The 19,259-nt window shown below is 48.9% G+C and overlaps 1 protein-coding gene across 9 annotated transcripts in view; it reads left to right on the forward strand.

The window, feature by feature from the left end:
* The first annotated feature begins 17,568 nt into the window (after positions 1-17,568).
* Positions 17,569-19,259, forward strand: part of MTMR9 (myotubularin related protein 9) — a 151,308-nt gene continuing 149,617 nt past the window's right edge. For 3 of the 9 annotated variants that reach the window (XR_012672849.1, XR_012672848.1, XM_075144862.1), the window contains exon 1: positions 17,682-18,403. Coding sequence is in view for 4 of the 9 variants with exons in the window: in XM_075144862.1 (XP_075000963.1) it covers positions 18,219-18,403 (185 nt within the window). In the remaining 5 variants the exon portion in view is untranslated. Of the gene's footprint in view, positions 17,630-17,681; positions 18,404-19,259 lie in introns of those variants that run through there. The other 6 variants (XR_012672847.1, XR_012672850.1, XM_075144860.1 and 3 more) reach the window with 4 other exon arrangements.

The raw sequence follows: 19,259 nt of genomic DNA on the forward strand, positions 1-19,259 counted from the left end.
TCCACCCTGGATTATTCTATAATTCCCTTAAATTCATAAAATCCATTCAGCACAATGATATGGATTTACATCCAATTCAACAATCCCCAAACCTCTGACTGGAATCGGAGGGGTTTCCAAACACATGCTACTGTATGTTTGCCATGTTCTTCCACTCTATTTGCCACTGTCAGACTGAAGACCCTTGGCTAGATGGGTCCCTGCTGTAGCCTGGTTTGCTCTTCTGTGTCTGGCTTTCCCAAACACATTTCTCACCACACTTCATGGGTCTGCACGGGACAGGTATGATTTCCAACCTGACTGGGATGTGGTCATTCTGCTCTGAGTGGAAGAGAGTTTAATATTATGGATGGGGGCAGGGAATGCCCACTGGCCTCAGGACCATAGAGTGGGCCCTGGCACTGTTCAATTTACCAGCAAAGATGCAACCATGATGATTTCATGGGTGTTGTTACTGAAAATGCATGGAACCATAGATGTCCTCAGAGCCACTGCTCCACATCCCGCAGGCAGAGCTCCTTACAACCCTAAATCATCCCTCTCAGAATGGTGTCAAGCCTCTTTGGGAATACCACCACCAACTGGCCTCCCCCACATCGTTCCCCCTCTTTCAGGACACCGTTCTCCATCCCACTAGAAATGCTATCCTATATACAACACTGAACTGTCATCACCACAGTTTCAGCCCACTGTTTCTCATCTGGACCACCCTAGCCACAGGGAACATATTATTGCCTTCCTATGTCCTCTTTATTCCAGATTTATGGGATATCATGGCTCCCACATATTTTTTTCCCCATCATCATGATCTCAGTTCTTCCACATTTTTGTTATAGATCATATTTTCTTGGTCCCTTAACCCTCTCAGCTCTAGGCTCTCTCCAACTATTCCACCTCATCTTGAAGTATAGTGCCCTAAGCGGTAAACAGCACACTACCTGAAAGTCTGGCAGTTTGGAGTAACAAATGGATTAATTTAAGTGCCTGACAAGTGGTAACTCTGTTGTTTTTTTAGAAATAATGATTTCTGCCTTTTCCATAACAGGACGACATTGTACCATTATGTGCACCTTGTTGCCCACTGCAACCTCACACCTCTCCTGCAGAATCGCTGCATTGCCAGATATTGCCCATTCCACCTTCTCTACCAATTGTTCCTTTTTTTTTTTTTTCCCAAAAAAAAAAGTCAATCTCCAGTGTCCTCCAACACAGAATCATAGAATCATAGAATACCAGGTTGGAAAGGACCTCAAGTATCATCTGGTCCAACCTTTCCTGGCAAAAGCACGGTCTAGACAAGATGGCCCAGCACCCTGTCCAGCTGAATCTTAAACGTGTCCAATGTTGGGGAACCCACCACTTCCCTGGGGAGACTATTCCAAGGGCTGATTTTTCTCATTGTGAAAAATTTTCCTCTTGTGTCCAGTCGGAATCTCCCCAGGAGTAACATGTACCCATTACCCCTCGTCTTTTCGATGTGACTCCTTGTAAAAAAGGAGTCTCCACCCTGCAGTCCCTTTCAGCCTGCTATCTGCAAATTCAGTAAGCACAATCTTTATTCCATTATGCAATTTGTTAATGAAGACCCTGGATAGTTCAGGACTCAGAACAGCCTTCTGAGATGTCCTTCTACCATCACCATGGTAACTGGAAATTTATTAACTCCTGTTCATAAACCATTTTTCCTTCATTTCCTTTAGGCCATGATCAATACTGAAAAAAAACCCCAAAATTGAGACAAAATACCCAGCCAAATGAATGTGATGAAAATGTTGTAGAGCACCATGTTTGGGGGAGACCCTTGAGGAACCTCACTGCCAGTGCACCGGTCAGGGATGAATGCACCCTGTAAACTATGCCCTATGATGGATCTGACGCCCCGTTATTGTCCGTTGTGTCCGTGCCTTGCAGACAGCGTCCAAAGCTTATCAGAAAGGTGCCCAGACTTAATTCCTGCACCTCTGGGGAGCAGCCCTGCTGTCGGCAGCCCTGGCTGGCGCTGGGTCGAGCAGAGCTGTGCCCTGCGGCTCCGCGCGTGCTGGCGGCGGAGTGCCGGCAGCCGGATCTGGAGGAGGAGGAATTGCCCCCGCGTGTCCGGGTTGGTGAAAGCGGCCGGCGAGCAGCGAGGAGAAGCCCACTGGAGCATGGACCTGGCTGCCAGGTGCCTTTGTGAGTGGGACCAGCGGGTCAGGGTGACATTGCACACGCTGGCAAGCAAACAACGCCTCTGTGGAGATGGGTTTGCTCAAGTTTCTCCTCCGCGCCGCTCGTGGCAGGAATCCATCTCTAAGCACCAATGTCTCTGTCTTTGTTTTTGATGAGTATTGTTCTTTGCTCCTGGTGCACCGAGATCTCCCCCGGCCTCCAGGCATGAGCATTTTCTACACTGTTTTGCTTTTCTCTTGTTTTTCTCCATGCCCACCCAGGTAACACAGCAGCTAGGAAGCTGGAGAGGACAGAGAGAGCGGGAAGGTCAAAATTAGGAATTACCACCTTCAGATTCTTCTTCTCTGGGCAACCTGCAGTGGGACAATTTTGAATACAGTCTCCAATGGCCATAATTCAGATTGCTGAAGAGTAAACTGGAGAAAGACTCTTCCCAGTCTCTCATCTGTCACTTGTTTACCCCCTTTCCAGATTTCTCCATTCCTTCTCTCTTTTTTATGCCTCTCCCCAACTATTTGCCACCACATGTTCATACCCTCCTAGCCCCCTCCTTCATTCTTTGCTTTTTCCCTTTGCTCTTCACTCTATCTTTTTCTTGTTTCCCATGACAACTATAGGGAAATAACTCTGCTCGTTTCTGCAATTGACCATTCATAAACTTTTAAAATGAATAATTCAATTTATTGGAATTTTGAAGGAAAAGAAATCGTTACTCTTATACTAAGCAGCTTCTTTTTTTCTTGACAAGCAACTGTTTTTTTTTTCAGATGCAGAGTTTATTTTACAGATATTGAATGTGTATGTTCCTGTAAGTGTTCAACAGGGAATCCCTCACTGAAGCTATTCACATTTGAATTCAAACAAACACTCATTGCAGCACACAGAGCTGCAATGTTTATGTGGATTCATCTTTTCTGGATGCAAAACCAACAGCTATAATTTCCTCCTTTGACTTAAGGCACGAGGACCAGAAAGGATGAGTCTGGATGAGTCTACAGATACACAAAAGAAACCACTGCTGGGAGATGCTGAAGCACTCTGCACCACTCCAGCAGAGCTGGAGAAAAGCCAGCAGAAGAGGGGAAGGATCTTTTATGTTTCTTCACAAAGCATATTTTTCACTGCATATTTTTGAATTGGATATGATCTAGCCTTGATGTAATTAATTCTTTTTTCCCAGAAATTCTAGAATCGTTTGTCCCCAGGCAGTTCTGTCATCTTGCACAGATGTTTTCATGGGGCTTCTTTCTTTCCAGCTTTTGCCTGGTAAGCGTAGTGACCTCTGTGATCCTTGTATTGTTTACACAGGCTGCCTCTGTACCAGTAAATTAAGTATTTTCAAGAGTGGTAATAAGAAATGTGTAGTCCATCATCATGATATAAATCTGAGCTTATTTTCCCTTGTTTGTTACCTTGCAATTACCAGTTTTTGCAAATCTCCCAAAATGCTTAGCAGTGAACATAGACTTGGTCTAGCCTACTGCAGAGTATTAGGTATGGAAGATTTCTACTGTGCAGCAATGGTAATTGCCAGATTAATTAGACTAATATGATACTGCTAATGAGGTGCTCCAGGAAAGGCAGATGCCAATGGATGCAGTCATAGAAAGTGAGTACTTGACAGCTCTTTAAAACTAGAGATTAATTATCCAGCAAATTAAATAATGATGGTCTTTTCTGGTTTTAAGCTAGACCCCTTGTTTTACACCTGTATCAAATTATGTTGGGCACATTTTCAAGGGGGAAGGAGTAAGAAAACTGTCCTGTCCTACCCCATCCCATTGTATCCTGACACCTTTTCAAGGTTATCAGATACCTACGAGCTATCTGCGAAACTCTTCCATTGTAAATTTTCATACAAGCAGATAAAAGTCCTCACCTAGTTCTTCCAACAAAATGTGATTTGTTTCTGTGGCTCATGGTGCCCTGAGGACCTCCCTTTTCCACTGCTCTTGGTTCCTTTAATCCAGAAGAGGGAAAGGCAAGGGGGTGAATGGCTCAGATAGCGAGACAGCAAAGGGAACTGGGATCTCTTGACTCCTCTCCTCTGGTTCTTTGCAGTTGAAAATTTGCAGCCAAGTCCTTGGCATCTCTAAGTCAGGTGAACCTTATGCTGTGAGGCAAGGAGATGTCAAAAGGATAACTTAGCTCAGCTGTGGAGGCAAGGATGTTTGGAGCCTTCGTTCATCTTGCTATTTGCTTTTCTGCTGAGGTGCTCAAACATTTTCATTTGCTACGAACTAAACAGTATGAGGACCCGTCTCCTGGTCCATAGACCAGCTGGTCGGGTTTGGCCATCACCGTGGTATTAAACTCTATCAGCTTCGAAAACAGTGTGGTTCTATCCAAAATGCCTATTGGGCATGGTCTTTGGTCCATGGTAACTCCTGAACTTGCACTTGGGATTTGGAGAAACTGAGGTTAGTTGTCCTGGGACAGTACAGCACTGTTTAAATCAGAATATGGACGCACCCTAGGGTAGTTCAAGATCACAACATCTCTAAGTATTAAAGAAAGAAGGAGGAGTAAATATAATCAGATCTTTTGGATTTCACAAGCCATGGAGTTGCACTCTTGGTGAAAATTTTCTCTGGCGAAGAGTATCCAGTCATGAGTTGAAGGTCTCCAGGAAATGAAGGCATCACCACTTCTATTGTTAATTACTCTCACTCTTAAGAACTAAGCTTTCTTTCTAAGTTTAGTCTGTCTAAATAAAAAGAGGCATCAGGAGGTTATGCCTTCCTCTGTTCAGTTAAACAGCTGTATTTATTTTTTGGTATATTCTCCCTGTGAAGATACTTCTACCCTGAACTGAATCACTCCCCAGCACAAAGCTTTGATAAGCCACACTGCTTCGGCTCCTTATCTTCCCTCAAGGTGACATTTCCTCCATTTCACTATATAAATCCACATCCTTTTTCCAAAACATGTTCTTCCCAGTAGCATCACCAACCACAAATGTTCAGTTCAATGTGAGTCAGCAGGGTATCCTTGCAGCAGTGAAGGCCAACTGTGTACTGGACTGTATCAGCAAAAGCATGGACAGCAGGTCAAGGGAAATGATTATTTCTCTCTACTTGGCACTTACGCGACTGCATCTGGAGTCCTGTGTCCAGTTTTGGGCTCCTCAGTAGAAGAAAGGTATCAGTAAAGGCATGAGTTCTGCTCTGTTTCTATCTAGAGTTTGATGCCTCCATTGCATTTGCCTTCTCCACAGCTACATCAAATTATTGACCCAGAGCTCTGCTGTGATCATACAGCTCTTCTTTTTACCTGTGACAAGGTATTTGCAAGAGTGGAGTCTTGGTTTTAGTCTTCTGGCACGTGAGCAACAATCTCACACTGTGAACAACTTTACATTATGAATCTCATGATTTTTTACACTGTGAATCTCATTTCTACAACTCCAGTCCTTATGACAACCCAGTTCTTTCAGCGTGTCACCTTAATCTTTTCCTGTATCAATAGCACATGCTAGCTTTGGTCCAGTATGTTACCTTTTCACACCTGAATTTTTGTTCTGAGAATGACCCTTGAGAAAATTTCTCCTGCCACTTTCCCTTTCAAGGTTACACTCCAGCCGATTTAGTGCCTTTAGTAATCCCCTCCACTTCATCTAAAGTAGGTTTTCGTGAACATTTTACTAATGCTTTTCACTAACGTGCATTTGATGAGATCAGATGCTTTCTCTTTACTAAGAAACCCTATTTTATCAGTCTGTTGAAATCTATTCAGCAGAGAACTCATGTTGCGTTTTCTTTTGTATTCTTGCTCGCCTGTTTGTTCTCAAAGCCCTGCATAACACTGAGATCAGATCATACTCACCTGGATGATTTTTTTTTCTTCTTCTTGCTCTGAACTGTAGTACTGCGTTTGCTGTACTCAAATTTTACAGTGGAGTCACAGACTGAAAAGACTCCTGAGAAGCTCTTGTTATTTCACTTCGGTTTTATGTGCCACTTCTCTGAATTTGCGGAAAAATGGTATTGAATGAGGCTCTCCCCTTCTGTGGGACTGGCTTCCACTGAGGCCATTCCAGTTATTTTAGATTTTCTGACCCTACTTCTTCCTGAACACCACAGCAAAATATTTGTCCGTCGGCTGTGCCGATGCTCTCCGCAAAGCCGTCATACTGCAACGGCAGCTCCGCTCTGCCTCTGATCTTACGGCTAAAGAGACTTTCACTCTGCTTCAGCACCGTTGGCGAGTTATAGCACAGCTTGACTTTTTTCCAGTGCTCGCTTTCTCTGTGTCCTTTTTGATTTCCGAAATGACAAGTCATTGCTCTAAATTTATCCCACTCCCTACAACAGGGAGTGGATCAAAAGGCATTTCAGCTTGTAGGAGCATGTCTGACCCTACTGGGCTACCCTATCTCTAATCTCTTTGTCACATATAAGCATGGGTACTCTGGCCATTTGTTCTTTATTAACTGGAACCATTAATTGGATTCTGAAGGAAAAGATTTTCACTTCTGAACATCCAACAGAGAGAACATTTACTCCCACGCTGAGCACCCTTTTTTCCCTGACAAGCAATGCTTCAGACGTAGCCTCAAGCTACTCTAGAGACTCAGCCTAGTAAACCCTAATTCAGCCTATTCCTATTTGATCTTAAATACTCAGCACAACCTAAGCAGTCACTGCTGAACTGACAACACCGGCGTGCGGTTCCATGTCCTGACATTTAAACCCATTTTCCCTGGTTGTGAAGTTCACGGGACCTGTAGATACACAGTGAAATGTGCAGAGGTGCCTACTGTAACCCAATGTGCATGAATCTATGGGTGTTTGTAGGAAAATGCAGCTGTGGGAAGCATGGCTGATGCATAGAGATGTTGCCTCAGGCTGACTTGGTGGCCAAGGAGGGTCCATAGAGGAAGAAGGTCGTCGGCTGCTGCTGCTGCTCCTCTCCTGTTTTCCAAAACAGGTTGTTCACTGCTCTTTCTCAATTAGACTTGAGCTGGCTTTGCTGTCTCTGTCCCTTCTCCTTGGGGAGGCTCATGGGTCTATGAAACTTGTAGCTCCTCGAGTCCCCCTCCCTACTCAAGCAAAACTTTCTAAGCCTTTGAGTCAGACTTCCATGCTGGTGGGTTTGAGCATCAGAAGGGCATCCTGGAGTTGATTAAATGGTTCCTCAGGTTTTACTGGTGTTGCCTGTTTAACCCACTGTGAAATGTGGTCTTCAGAAAATACTTCAGTTGGAGACTTTCCTCCCTGTCTGTCAGGGCCGTGATGAAGGACAACAGCTATATCAGATGTATTTGTGGTATAACCACAGCGTTTGGATACACAGAGAATATAAAGGGGGAAGAAATGAATTCTTAAGTTGCTTAACATAACCGTGACAAGCCTGTTCACTTCGCAGGGATGAACTAATAGTTAAACAGGCTGCAATTTCTTATGGGGCAACTTGCCAGATTTCACCAGTTCTGATCTTCCTGCATGAAACCCTTTGTTTTTTTTTAAGCGGAAGCCCTCATCAAGTCTCCATCAAGTCCAGGAGGGTTTGGTTTTGAAGATATATTAATTTATACTCTTCAAGAGGCATTTCATGATGCAACTTTCTCAGGAATGATCTGGTCATTTCCTAAATTCGGTCAGACCCCAAGAACCCAGCTTTGAAGTCATGAAGAATTACCCCAACTTATGCACCTCCTAGGACACAGAGAACCCAACCCATATCCTATGGAAAAGCACCCAGAACTATGTTTTCAAAGCACCACACCTCTTAAATAGTAATAATAAAAAATGAGTTCATGAACATTTTGTTTTCTCACCTCACGTTATCCTCATTTGCTGCTTCAGAAACAGGTGGAAGACGAGCCCTGTTCACTTGAATGACATAATACTTTCTTGTGGGCTCCAGAGAAACCATAGTTGTCTCTACCACAAACTGTAGTCACTGTATAAATGTCTGTTTAATTATCTTTCAACTTAAAACCATGTGCAGGTCAAGACCATTTCATTAATGCTCCTTTTTGCATGCTGCAGTCTAATGGAAAACCTTTATAACCACAGGGGTTTCTCTTCTCTGCCACCAAATTCTCTTTCTCTCTATTTTTCTCCCTTCTCGGGGTCCCCCAAATGTTAAATCGCATCCAGAGCTAAACTCTCAAAAACATCCATGCTCCCACCTAATAAATCAGGTCATGGCATATCAACACATGAAATATTTATCAGACCCCTATGCAGTGGCCTAAGTTGATGTTTTCTTCAGAATTCAATATTTTTTTGAGTCTATGAAAAAGGTTGGGTTTTTCCCCCTAACGATGTCTGAAAAAGCCAAATGCAGATGATATCAGGTATCCTACCCTTCCCACACGGGTAGTAATGAGTGCTGGGGAAAGTTTTGGGGACAATTTGTACCCGAGCAATTGTTCTCACTCACTCAGAATAATTGCATACCACTTTGGCATCAAGTTGTCCGTGTGTTTCGGATGGCCAGCCCTAAAGATACTCCAGAGCGCAGAGACCTGTAGGTTTGTCCTTGGTGAGCGCCTGGATAATTCCACAAGAAGAAAAGATTTTCCCAAAATGAAGAGAAAACAAACACAGCGTTCCCTTTTCATTGCCCAGACGTTTCTCAGGTTGACAAATGAAAACTAAAAAGAAAACTTGAGATGGTAAAGATGAAAAGCTTTGCAAAAAATGTTAAATTTCTGGACATTATGTAGTGTGTCCCATGATTCTTTATGACAAAATGGGAAAGCTTCACCAGAAACTAGCTAATCCCTGCCAAAAAAAAAAAAAAAAAATTATATTCTGCTAAAAATAATTTATTATGGAAACTTAGACCCAAGGAACACTTGTGTCTGCGGTGTCGGGTACGTACGTCTGCTCTATCGCATCCTGCCAGCCTCCTTCCTCCTGCGGTCTGACTTCAGACTTGCTCACTCACTCTCCGGTTGCCAAATCCCCAGTTTGATGTTGCTGTGGTTTCAGCAGAGCTAACTGGGAAGCTCTCCCGCACCTGCAGGCTCCCTCCTCCCAGATGTCAAGAGGACGGAATCCAGTTTGTGGGAAACCATCTATTTCAGGTAGGGTTTAGTGAAGAAGCGTGGATGGAAGTTCTTAGGAAGTGCTGTGTCTCAGACACACTGACGGATATTAAGTGGAAAACAACATATAAATCAGCTTCAGCCGGCTTTCCCGCCTTTGTAGCAAATTTTGTATAAATAGAATAATTTATCTGCTTCTTTACGGGAGGGTTTTGCTTTCCACCTCTTTCTTCTCCAGACTCCCTGGCTACATCCACACCAGTAAATGAAGCAGTGCCAGGACCAGGCTAAGATATACAACTTAGCACACTTTTGTTCTGGGCGAACTGGCTCCTAGGCAGAGCTCAAGAGTTAGCACAGGGACTATTGCCCAGCAAGCCGCCCACTTTGGATCCCTTTTTGGGAAGCCAGGAGACCTTAATATCCTGTATATGGCTTGGCCATGCCAGCTGGCCTCACGGCTGCCTTGGATTTACCACTACGGATGCAGTCACTGCAATCACAGATGATTTTCAGCCACAAACATCCTTTACCTTGCACTTCTGCTCTTCTGCTCCCCTTCCTAGGAAAACATCAGAGGGTAAAGCGGCCGGGTGTTTGGATAATAAGACCACAATCTATTTCAGGAATGAAAACAAGCAAATAGAGAGCCCTAAAAAATACCAGTGCTCATCCAAGAGAATGGGACTGCAGCATATGGAGGGTGATTCTCTGTTATTCTGCAGCCAATTACTTCTTGGATTTCACAGGCAAAACCCTGCTGGTACAAGCACACATAGTGGAGGAGATCTCGCTTGCTGAAAAGCCTAAAATCATGATAATTGCCTCTGATCTGGGAGATGTGGTCTCACCGGTGAATCCAGACCAACTACGTGCAACGTCTCTGCTCCCCGGGGTCTGCCCTGTGCCCTGGGGTCCTTCACAGAGATGCAGGAAGAGTGGGCAGAGACCCAGACGGTTCCCGATCCTGCTCTCCAGCCGGGAAAGGAAGACGTGGGAAGAGCCCCTGCTCCTGCTGAGGCCAGACAAGCTTCTTGGCGAACCTCTTCAAGAGACATTATGGGGCAGAGGGAAGCAGATGGCTGGGTGTTTAGGGGTCTGGCAGGAGGAATCTCTGGGCATCTGGCAGAAAGTCCTGATTTAGTTCCATTTCCTTCTGCTTGGACACCTTCTAGATGTGCATGCTACTCCTGCTTGATAGGGATGCTGTTTCTTAGGAGACTATCAAAGCAAGTCTTGAGAAAAGAAGGTTGAGGGGAGACCTTATCACGCTCTACAACTACCTGAAAGGAGGTCTCTTCTCCCAAGTAACAGCGATAGGATGAGAGGAAATGGCCTCAAGTTGCGCCAGGGGAGGTTTAGATTGGACATTAGGAGAAATTTCTTTACTGAAAGAGTGGTCAGGCCTTGGAACAGGCTGCCCAGGGAAGTGGTGGAGTCACCATCCTTGGAAGTATTTAAGAGACGTGTAGATGAGGCGTTTAGGGACATGATTTAGTGGGCATGGTGGTGTTGGGTTGACGCTTGGACTTGATGATCTTAGAGGTCTTTTCCAACCTTAATCATTCTATGATTCTATGATTCTATAAGTAAGAACTTATGGGTCATGGCAGCGGGTGAGCCCTGATTAACCCATAATCTGTTATTATGAACCAAATGCATCCTCACAAATACCTGTGCAAGTTCTATCCCTCGTGCAGGGAAGTCTGTACCCCCTTGCCATGATGTTAAATTAAAAATGGTGTGCACAGCCCAGCCTGTGAGTTGGGTTATTTCTCCTCGAGTGGGGAGTGGCAGCTGTGGGTTTGGGAATGCAAGACAGGATAATTTGTGCAGGACCAACAGAAAAAGTTGTCAGGCCGGTGGGGTTTTATTGCACAACAGACATGTTGTATTCTTCATGATGTCCTGTACATCTTCCATTCTTCAGAAGATTGTGGTAATGTTTACTGAGTGATGTATTGCACCAGGCAGTGTTGAAATACAGGAAGGAAGGAGCCTGCTCCAAATGTTACTGATCCATATTGTACAGGAGGAAAAACGAGTCCAAAAGAGCAGGATGACTCTCACTGCAATATTCAGAGGTTCCTCTGGAAGAGATGAGATTTGAGCCAAATTTTTTTTGAGTACAAGTCTTTCAGCTTTGCCACGCAGCAGTTCATTTTCCCTAAAGCACATGGCAAAAAGACAGAAAAAGGCAGGCAGTGAAACCCGTCTGAGTGCCAGTCGCTCCTCTTAGGCGCATTTCTAAAGCACTTCTTGCTCCTTTATGTCAGTATAATATCTGATATGCCCTCGATTTGGGGACTATATTTAATGCTTTTTTTTTCTCTGAATTGGGAGAGAGACGATCCACTTCCACACATTGTCTGGGGATTGCAGAGTGTCCTGGTTTTGGCTGGGAAAGAGTTAATTTTCTTTCTGGTAGCTGGTGTGGTGCTGCGTTTTGGATTTGGTATGAAAGGAATGTTGATAACACACTGATGTTTCAGTTGTTGCTAAGCAGAGCTTTCACTGGTCAAGGACGTTTCAGCTTCCCATGCTCTGCCAGGTGCACAAGAAGCTGTGAGGGAGCATAGCCAGGACAGCTGACCCAGCTGGCCAATGGGGTATTCCATACCATATGACGTCATGCTCAGTAGATAAACTAGGACGTGTGGTCCAGGAAGGGGGGATTGTGGCTTGGGGACTGGCTGGGCATCAGTCGGCGGATGGTGAGCAATTGCATCATACATCACTTGCTTTGTATATTCTATTATTACTATTATTATTATCATTACTACTACTATTTTACTTTATTTTATTTCAATTATTGAACTGTTTTTATCTCAACCCACGAGTTTTCTCATTTTTACCCTCTCGATTTTCTCCCCCATCCCACCAGAGGTGGGGGAGCGAGCGAGCGGCTGTGTGGTGTTTAGTTGCTGGCTGGGGTTAAACCATAACACAGAGTCATCAGGACTAACATGGGGGAAGCACTGGGTTTATAATTAGTCCTGGGGTGTGCAGCCACTGCCCAAATTTTCCTTTTCCCTCCTTCACTGAGGTGACAGTGCTGTTTCCCTGCTGCCCATGGGGCTGAAGCCTTTGCTTTCCTTTGCGGCCACTCTTCAGCTGAGTATGCCTCATCCCTGGAAACATTCAAGGTCAGGTTGGATGGGGCTCTGAGCAACCTGATCTAGTTGAAGACGTCCCTGCTCACTGCAGGGGGGTTGGACTAGATGACCTTTAAAGGTCCCTTCCAACGCAAACCATTCTACCCAAACCATTTCACCATTGGTGGTGAAGCCCTGGCACAGGTTGCCCAGAGAGGTGGTAGATGCCCCATCCCTGGGAACATTCAAGGTCAGGTTGGACGGGCCTCTGAGCAACCTGATCTAGTTGAAAATGTCCCTGCTTATGGCAGGGGGGTTGGACTAGATGACCTTTAAAGGTCCGTTCCGATCCAAACTATGATTCTACGATTCTATGATTCTACTGAGGATGCTCTTAGTACATGTAACTCCCCACAGCACCTTCAGCGAGATGGAGGCAACCCCACCGAGAAAGTAGCTGTTCCTCAGTCCATGGGATCTGGTGGTGCTTGGTGAGGATGGGGGCTGTGGGGGCCATGGGGTGCACACGTGAGAGCCCAGGCAGTGTCTCCGAGGAGGTCCAGCATGGTTAATACCCATAAGTTAATTGCAAGGCAGAGGGAGATGTATGGAGACCCCAGGCTCCTCTCCTGAAGCTGAGGATATCCCCAAAGCACTGGCCCTCCCTATGCAATCGCAGAGGGATCTCCAGCACCACTGTGCATGGTGAAGGGCAGTGAAGCAGCTTTTCATCTTGAGCCAGGATAAACTGCACAGGTCAGCAGCACTTTAACAGCCCTGCTCATGCCCCACAGGTGGGAGTTTGTGTTTAGCTCTGGATCCATACCAAAGGCTTCCCAGTCTGTACAGTAAAATGCAGAGAGGATTCGTCCTGTGCTGCTTCCAGGTCATCTCAGCACTGGACTGAAAGCAGCAGTGTGGACATGTTTTTATTTTAAGTTACACATGGGACTCCCATGCCCTGGTAGCTCCAGACCTAGGAGAGACCCCTCTTCTCTTTTGGAGGGGTTGATGATGTGGATCAATGCAAACCGCTGTAAGGGGAAAATTAATCTTCCTTACTATGAATCTTTGCATATATCTATGAGAAGAAAATGTCGTTAATTAGACTTTCAAATCATTCTCAGATATTGAAATGACCTAAACTGCCAGCATTAATAACACATGCAAGTTACAGCCTGGACAAACTCAGAATGAACTCACCACCAGAGGTGAGTATAAAAATTCAGGTCACCGTATCTAAACACCTATGCAATCCTTCTCATGGGCAATTGCCTAGAACAGGCTGTCATCAAAAGCTGCCTGTTTGCATCTGCACAGATAGTTCCAGGCTGCTTCCATCATGCAGGGACTGAACAACCTTGAACTTGCACCACCAAAGTAATCATGGGCAGGGTGGTACCAAACAGCTATTCATCTCCTCCAAAAAGAGCCCTAGAAATGTCCGATGACCTGATTTTCACGCTTTGTTCTTCTTCAGAGATAAAGCAGATGGAGGCTAAGGAATCAGAGTTTCTCCAGGTGAGCGAGACCTGTGGTTCTGCATCAGAGCCCACATCCACCCGCCCGGTCCAGCGTCCCTTTTTGGGGAGCGGCCATGGCCAACGCCGGCAGAGCCCCTCTTCGGGAGATGTCTGGTATTTCTGTCAGCGTGGAGTCCTTCATCTTCTTACCACTGCTTAGAAGTTCGCTTTTGCTTGGAAGCACAGGGGTTTGTAAGCAGCCCTTCTCAGTCTCACAAATACTCTCGGGGTAAATGCTGGATTTCAGCATTACCCACCAAGAATTCGGGTTTGAATTTTGCTAACTTACTGGTTTTAGTGAACCCCCCCCTGCTAGTAAACCTCCCCATGCCAGGACCTCTCCTCTGGACCTCAGGCTTAGTTTGGCCACATCAATGTTAAGATTTTCTTGGCCTCCAAAACGGAGTTTGCTCGACCCCTGAGCGTTGCCTGGGTCAGCGCTGGCTGGTGCAGACCACGTCCCTGCCTGCACCTCTGCCGACAAATTCAGTGTGGACTTTTGAGTTTCAGCTGTGCCCAAGGTCTCTGACTTTCCTGACAGGGATGTACTTTACAGTAACGACCCAGGGAAAAGCACTCGAGCTTATGCACACCTGACTCTCTGCATCCTCACCACCAGCTGTAGGACGTTGGCAGTGTCATGGGATGTACCACGCTATAAGGGACCAGCTACAATCCACAGCCGTCCCCTTTGACAAGGGAGAAGTTTTGAGATGATGCCCAGGATGATCATAGAATCATAGAATCATAGAATCATTAAGGTTGGAAAAGACCTCTAAGATCATAGAGTCCAACCATCAACCCAACACCACCATGCCCACTAAACCTTGCCCCTAAGCGCCACATCTACACGTCTTTTAAATACCTCCAGGGATGGTAACTCCACCACTTCCCTGGGCAGCCTGTTCCAAGGCCTGACCGCTCTTGCAGGAAAGAAATTTCTCCTAATGTCCAATCTAAACCTCCCCTGGCACAACTTGAGGCCATTTCCTCTCGTCCTATCACTGTTACTTGGGAGAAGAGACCAACCCCCACCTCCCTACAACCTCCTTTCAGGTAGTTGTAGAGCGCGAGGTCTCCCCTCAGCCTCCTCTTCTCCAGGCTGAACACCCCCAGTTCCCTCAGCCGCTCCCCATCAGACTTGTGCTCCAGGCCCTTCACCAGCTTCGTTGCCCTCCTCTGGACACGCTTCGGGGAGACCTTATTGTGGCCTTTCAGTACTTAAAGGGGGCTTATAAGAAAGATGGGGACAGACGTTTTAGCAGGGCCTGTTGTGACAGGACAAGGGGGAATGGTTTTAAACTAAAAGAGGGGAGATTCAGAGTAGATATAAGGAAGAAATTGTTTACACTGAGGGTGGTGAAACCCTGGCAGAGGTTGCCCAGAGAGGTGGTAGATGCCCCATCCCTGGGAACATTCAAGGTCAGGCTGGACAGGGCTCTGAGCAACCTGATCTGGTTGAAGACGTCCCTGCTCATTGCAGGGAGTTGGACTAGATGGCCTTTGAAGGTCCCTTCCAACCCAAACCATTCTGTGATTCTGTGATTACTGGGGGGTCCGTCCTGTCCAAAGAGCGTAGGCGTAAGGAAAGCTCAGGTTGCAGCAGAGGCTGGGACTCATGTTTGGAAGAAAAAATGGAGATAGCCTAAAACAGGGGGTTGCATTGGCGTGTTTGCTTCTGCCCTGTCCTCCGTGCAGGCAGCAGAGCCTGGAAATTAGGAGCCCTAATTATCACAGAGTGCAACCAAAGCACTGGGGAACCGGAGAGCGGGAATAATAAAGCAGGAGATGAAAGACAACGAGTCAGCGGGGGCTGTCAAATGGCTGGAGGGGGCTGTGAAAGCTCCTTCCCAGGCTGGGTAACAGGGATGTGCAGGCTTGGAAACGTCCAAAACTGACACATAACGGCGTATAATGTAACCGAGCATTGCCTCAAGTTGCGCCAAGGGAGGTTTAGATTGGATATTAGGAAAAATTTCTTTACTGAAAGAGTGGTCAGGCCTTGAAACAGGCTGCCCACGGGAGTGGTAGAGTCACCATCCCTGAAAGTATTTAAAAGATGTGTAGATGAGGCGCTTAGGGACATGTTTTAGTGGGCATGGTGGTGTTGGGTTGACGGTTGGACTCCATGATCTTAGAGGTCTTTTCCAACCTTAGTGATTCTATGATTCTATGATGCCGCTAGAAATGGGGATTGGAGCACATGGGGAGAAGAGATCAAAGTGTTCCTGAGAGATGTGTGGGGAAGATGCTGACCTAAGGACTGGACCTGATGCAACGTAGAGGGAGCTGCTCCAGTGGGGAGAAAGAGAAGTCGTCACTTGGATCCTCGGAGTGCTGCCGAGCCTCCTCCGGGGAGCGGAGCTGCCTCCCTTCACCCGCTGCTCTCCCCAAAACCAAAAATATTGGGTGACACCCGGCGTGGAGGAGGTCCCTGTGGAGCGGGGAGCAGGCAGCTGGAGGGGTCCGTGCTGCCTGGCGGTACCTCCGCCACGGCCCGGCGGTCTCGGAGAAGATCTGCGTCAGCGTCCGAGGGGTATTTCAGAAAACGCAAGCGTGGGGTGGTAGGTCTGAATTTGTGGCCTTCTCTGTGAGGAAGAGCGGGGCGGCGCTGGGCTGAGGCCGGTGTTTTATTCCAGGCGGGTTCTGCACCCGAACCGCGGCTGCTGGTTGCCAGCGTGGGCAGCAACCCTGAACAGCGGGCTTCGGCAAGGAAAGCACCTTAGCTCTGTCCTGCTGCCTGCTCCCTGCCTGCTCCCTGCCTGCCCCGGGGCCCTGTCCCCCTGCCTGCTCCCTGCCCGCGCCAGGCCCCTCTCCCCCTGCCTGCTCCCTGCCTGCTCCCTGCCCGTGCCGGGGCCCTGTCCCCCTGCCTGCTCCTGCCTGCTCCCTGCCCGCCCTGGGGCTCTGTCCCCCTGCCTGCTCCTGCCTGCTCCCTGCCCACCCCAGGGCCCAGTCCCCCTCCCTGCCTCAGGGCTCTGCCCCACTGCCTGCTCCCTGCCTGCTCCCCGGAGCTCCGGCCCCCTGCCTGCTCCCTGCCCGCCCTGGGGCTCTGTCCCCCTGCCTGCTCCTGCCTGCTCCCTGCCCACCCCAGGGCCCAGTCCCCCTCCCTGCCTCAGGGCCCTGTCCCCCTGCCTGCTCCCTGCCTGCTCCCTGCCCGCGCCAGGGCCCTGTCCCCCTGCCTGCTCCCTGCCTGCTCCCTGCCCGCGCCGGGGCCCTGTCCCCCTGCCTGCTCCTGCCTGCTCCCTGCCCACCCCAGGGCCCAGTCCCCCTCCCTGCCTCAGGGCTCTGCCCCACTGCCTGCTCCGTGCCCGCGCCGGGGCCCTGTCCCCCTGCCTGCTCCCTGCCCGCCCCAGGGCCCTGTCCCCCTGCCTGCTCCCTGCCCGCCCCGGGGCCCAGTCCCCCTCCCTGCCTCAGGGCCCTGCCCCGCTGCCTGCTCCCTGCCTGCTCCCCGGAGCTCCGGCCCCCTGCCTGCTCCCTACCCGCCCCCTGGCTCCGCCCCCCTGCCTGCTCCTGCCTGGGGCTCTGAGCTTCTGCTTGGGCCACGCCCCCATCTCCCCGCCCCATCTCCAAGCTCCGCCCCCCTGCCCGCCTTCTGCCCGTTCCACGCCGGCCCTGGGCCACGCCCCCATAGCCCCGCCCCTTCTCCACGCTCCACCGCCCCCCGTCCCCGCCCCCGCGCCGTTTCCCGTCCCCGTTGGCTCCCCTCCGGCAAGGCCCCGCCCCTTTCGGCCCAGCCCCCCCCTCCTCCGACCCCGCCCATCTCCCTTAAATTCCCCGTGAGGCGGCGGAACGCTTGTCGTGGGGTCGTGGGGTGCGCCGGGGCATTTGCGGCAGCGCCGTTTCCGGTAAGGGCAGGCGTGGGCGGGGATTGGGCCTGGCGGGTCACGTGAGATCCCAACATCCGGGGAAGGGCCCGTGAGCTTCCGGTCCGTACCGCTCCGCCGGGCGCCTCCTGGGAGCGGCGGGGCCCGGGGGTCCTGGGGCGGCTCGGCGCGGCCCGGGGCTCCCCTCCCCGCCTCACCCCGTGTACTCCCGCCCCGCTCCGCCCGCGGGCCTGCCCTTCCCTTTGTCAAGCACCGAGGGCCTCCCCGCACCGGCTCCCCTCTGTCAGCCGCCCCCGGGACCCCCTCGGTCAGGCAGCGGGCTGGGAGCGGGGGCCCATCGGCCTTCTCGGAGCGGGGGTTGTGGTATCCCGCTCCTCCCTTCCTTCTCCCGGCATCATTCTTCCCCCCGCCGGGATCGGGCTGGCTTTCTCCAGCGGGAGACGGGATCACCCCTTGGGTGCCTTCAGGGGCATCGCTGCCCGCCGGTTGTTAGACCATCCCCGGGCTCCCCATCCCCTCCCTGTTGGAGTGGCTGAGGCTGCCTCTTGATTCCCCAACAAGTTTTTGTGGCAAAGGCCTCGCCAGGCCCGTTCCCTTTGCTATAGCAAACATGGAGTTTGCGGAGCTGATCAAGACCCCTCGGGCGGACAACGTGATCCTGCACCGCCCGTTCTACCTGGCCGTGGAGGGGACTCTGTGTTTGACTGGCCATCATCTCATTTTTTCTTCACGGCGTCAAGATAATGCTGAGGAGCTGTGGCTGCTGCACTCCAACATTGATTCAATTGAGAAAAGGTATGCCTCCTAATTTCCCTGCCTACCCATACCCGATTGTTTGTGTCTCATGGGTTGAAAAGTGGTTGTCAAGACTGGCTCGCACCTCAGCTCTCTCAAATCCAGGTGTGGAGAGGAGAAAGGACAGTCAGCACAGGGCAGAATATTGGCACGGGCAGGTTGGTTCTCATTTTGTTTCGATATTTGAATGTTGCATCTTAAGGTGGGTTTTTTTTTTGTCATATGTAGGGTTGGAATTTTTATGTCTAAACACCTTTGTCAACAGTACTCTGCGTTAATTGTTCAGTGGATTTCATCGGTAGCTCTTGCAACACTTTATAAAGGACGCATCTCTACCACCATTCAATGGAGGTGGAAGCCGAGGCACCAATGAAGTGATTTGCCTTGGGTCACCCAGCAAAACTGATGGCAGAAATGGACTCCGGACTTTCTCAGCCCCGGATCAGTCTCCTACTGCTCGACACTATCATCCCCTTACTACTCCAACTCAGTAACACTTTAACAGCATTCTCCTTGTAGGAACGACGTGGTGAAGCTGAGTTGTAGCTGCAGCACTCCGTTTTATTCTTGCCTATCCCCTTTTGTGGCAGGGACTTCAGAGATTAATCTTCTTACCATCACTTCTGTCTGCTTTACGTGTACCGTTGCCCCATCACGCTTCCTTCGTTGAGTGGTGGTCCCATCTCACCTGGTCGTTGTCTTCTGCTTCCTCACCTTGGTCCTTTTTTCAGTTTGCTCATAATATTTTATTTTTTGTTAATTACAAAGTCAATCCCCTGTTTTCCTTGCCTTTTAAAGAAATCTGGAAGAATAGATTTCCTTTCTGCCAGCAAGACTGGAAAAATCAAGCAGCAGC

The sequence above is a fragment of the Calonectris borealis genome, chromosome 3 (genome assembly GCF_964195595.1).
Source record: "Calonectris borealis chromosome 3, bCalBor7.hap1.2, whole genome shotgun sequence".
Lineage (NCBI taxonomy): Eukaryota > Metazoa > Chordata > Aves > Procellariiformes > Procellariidae > Calonectris > Calonectris borealis.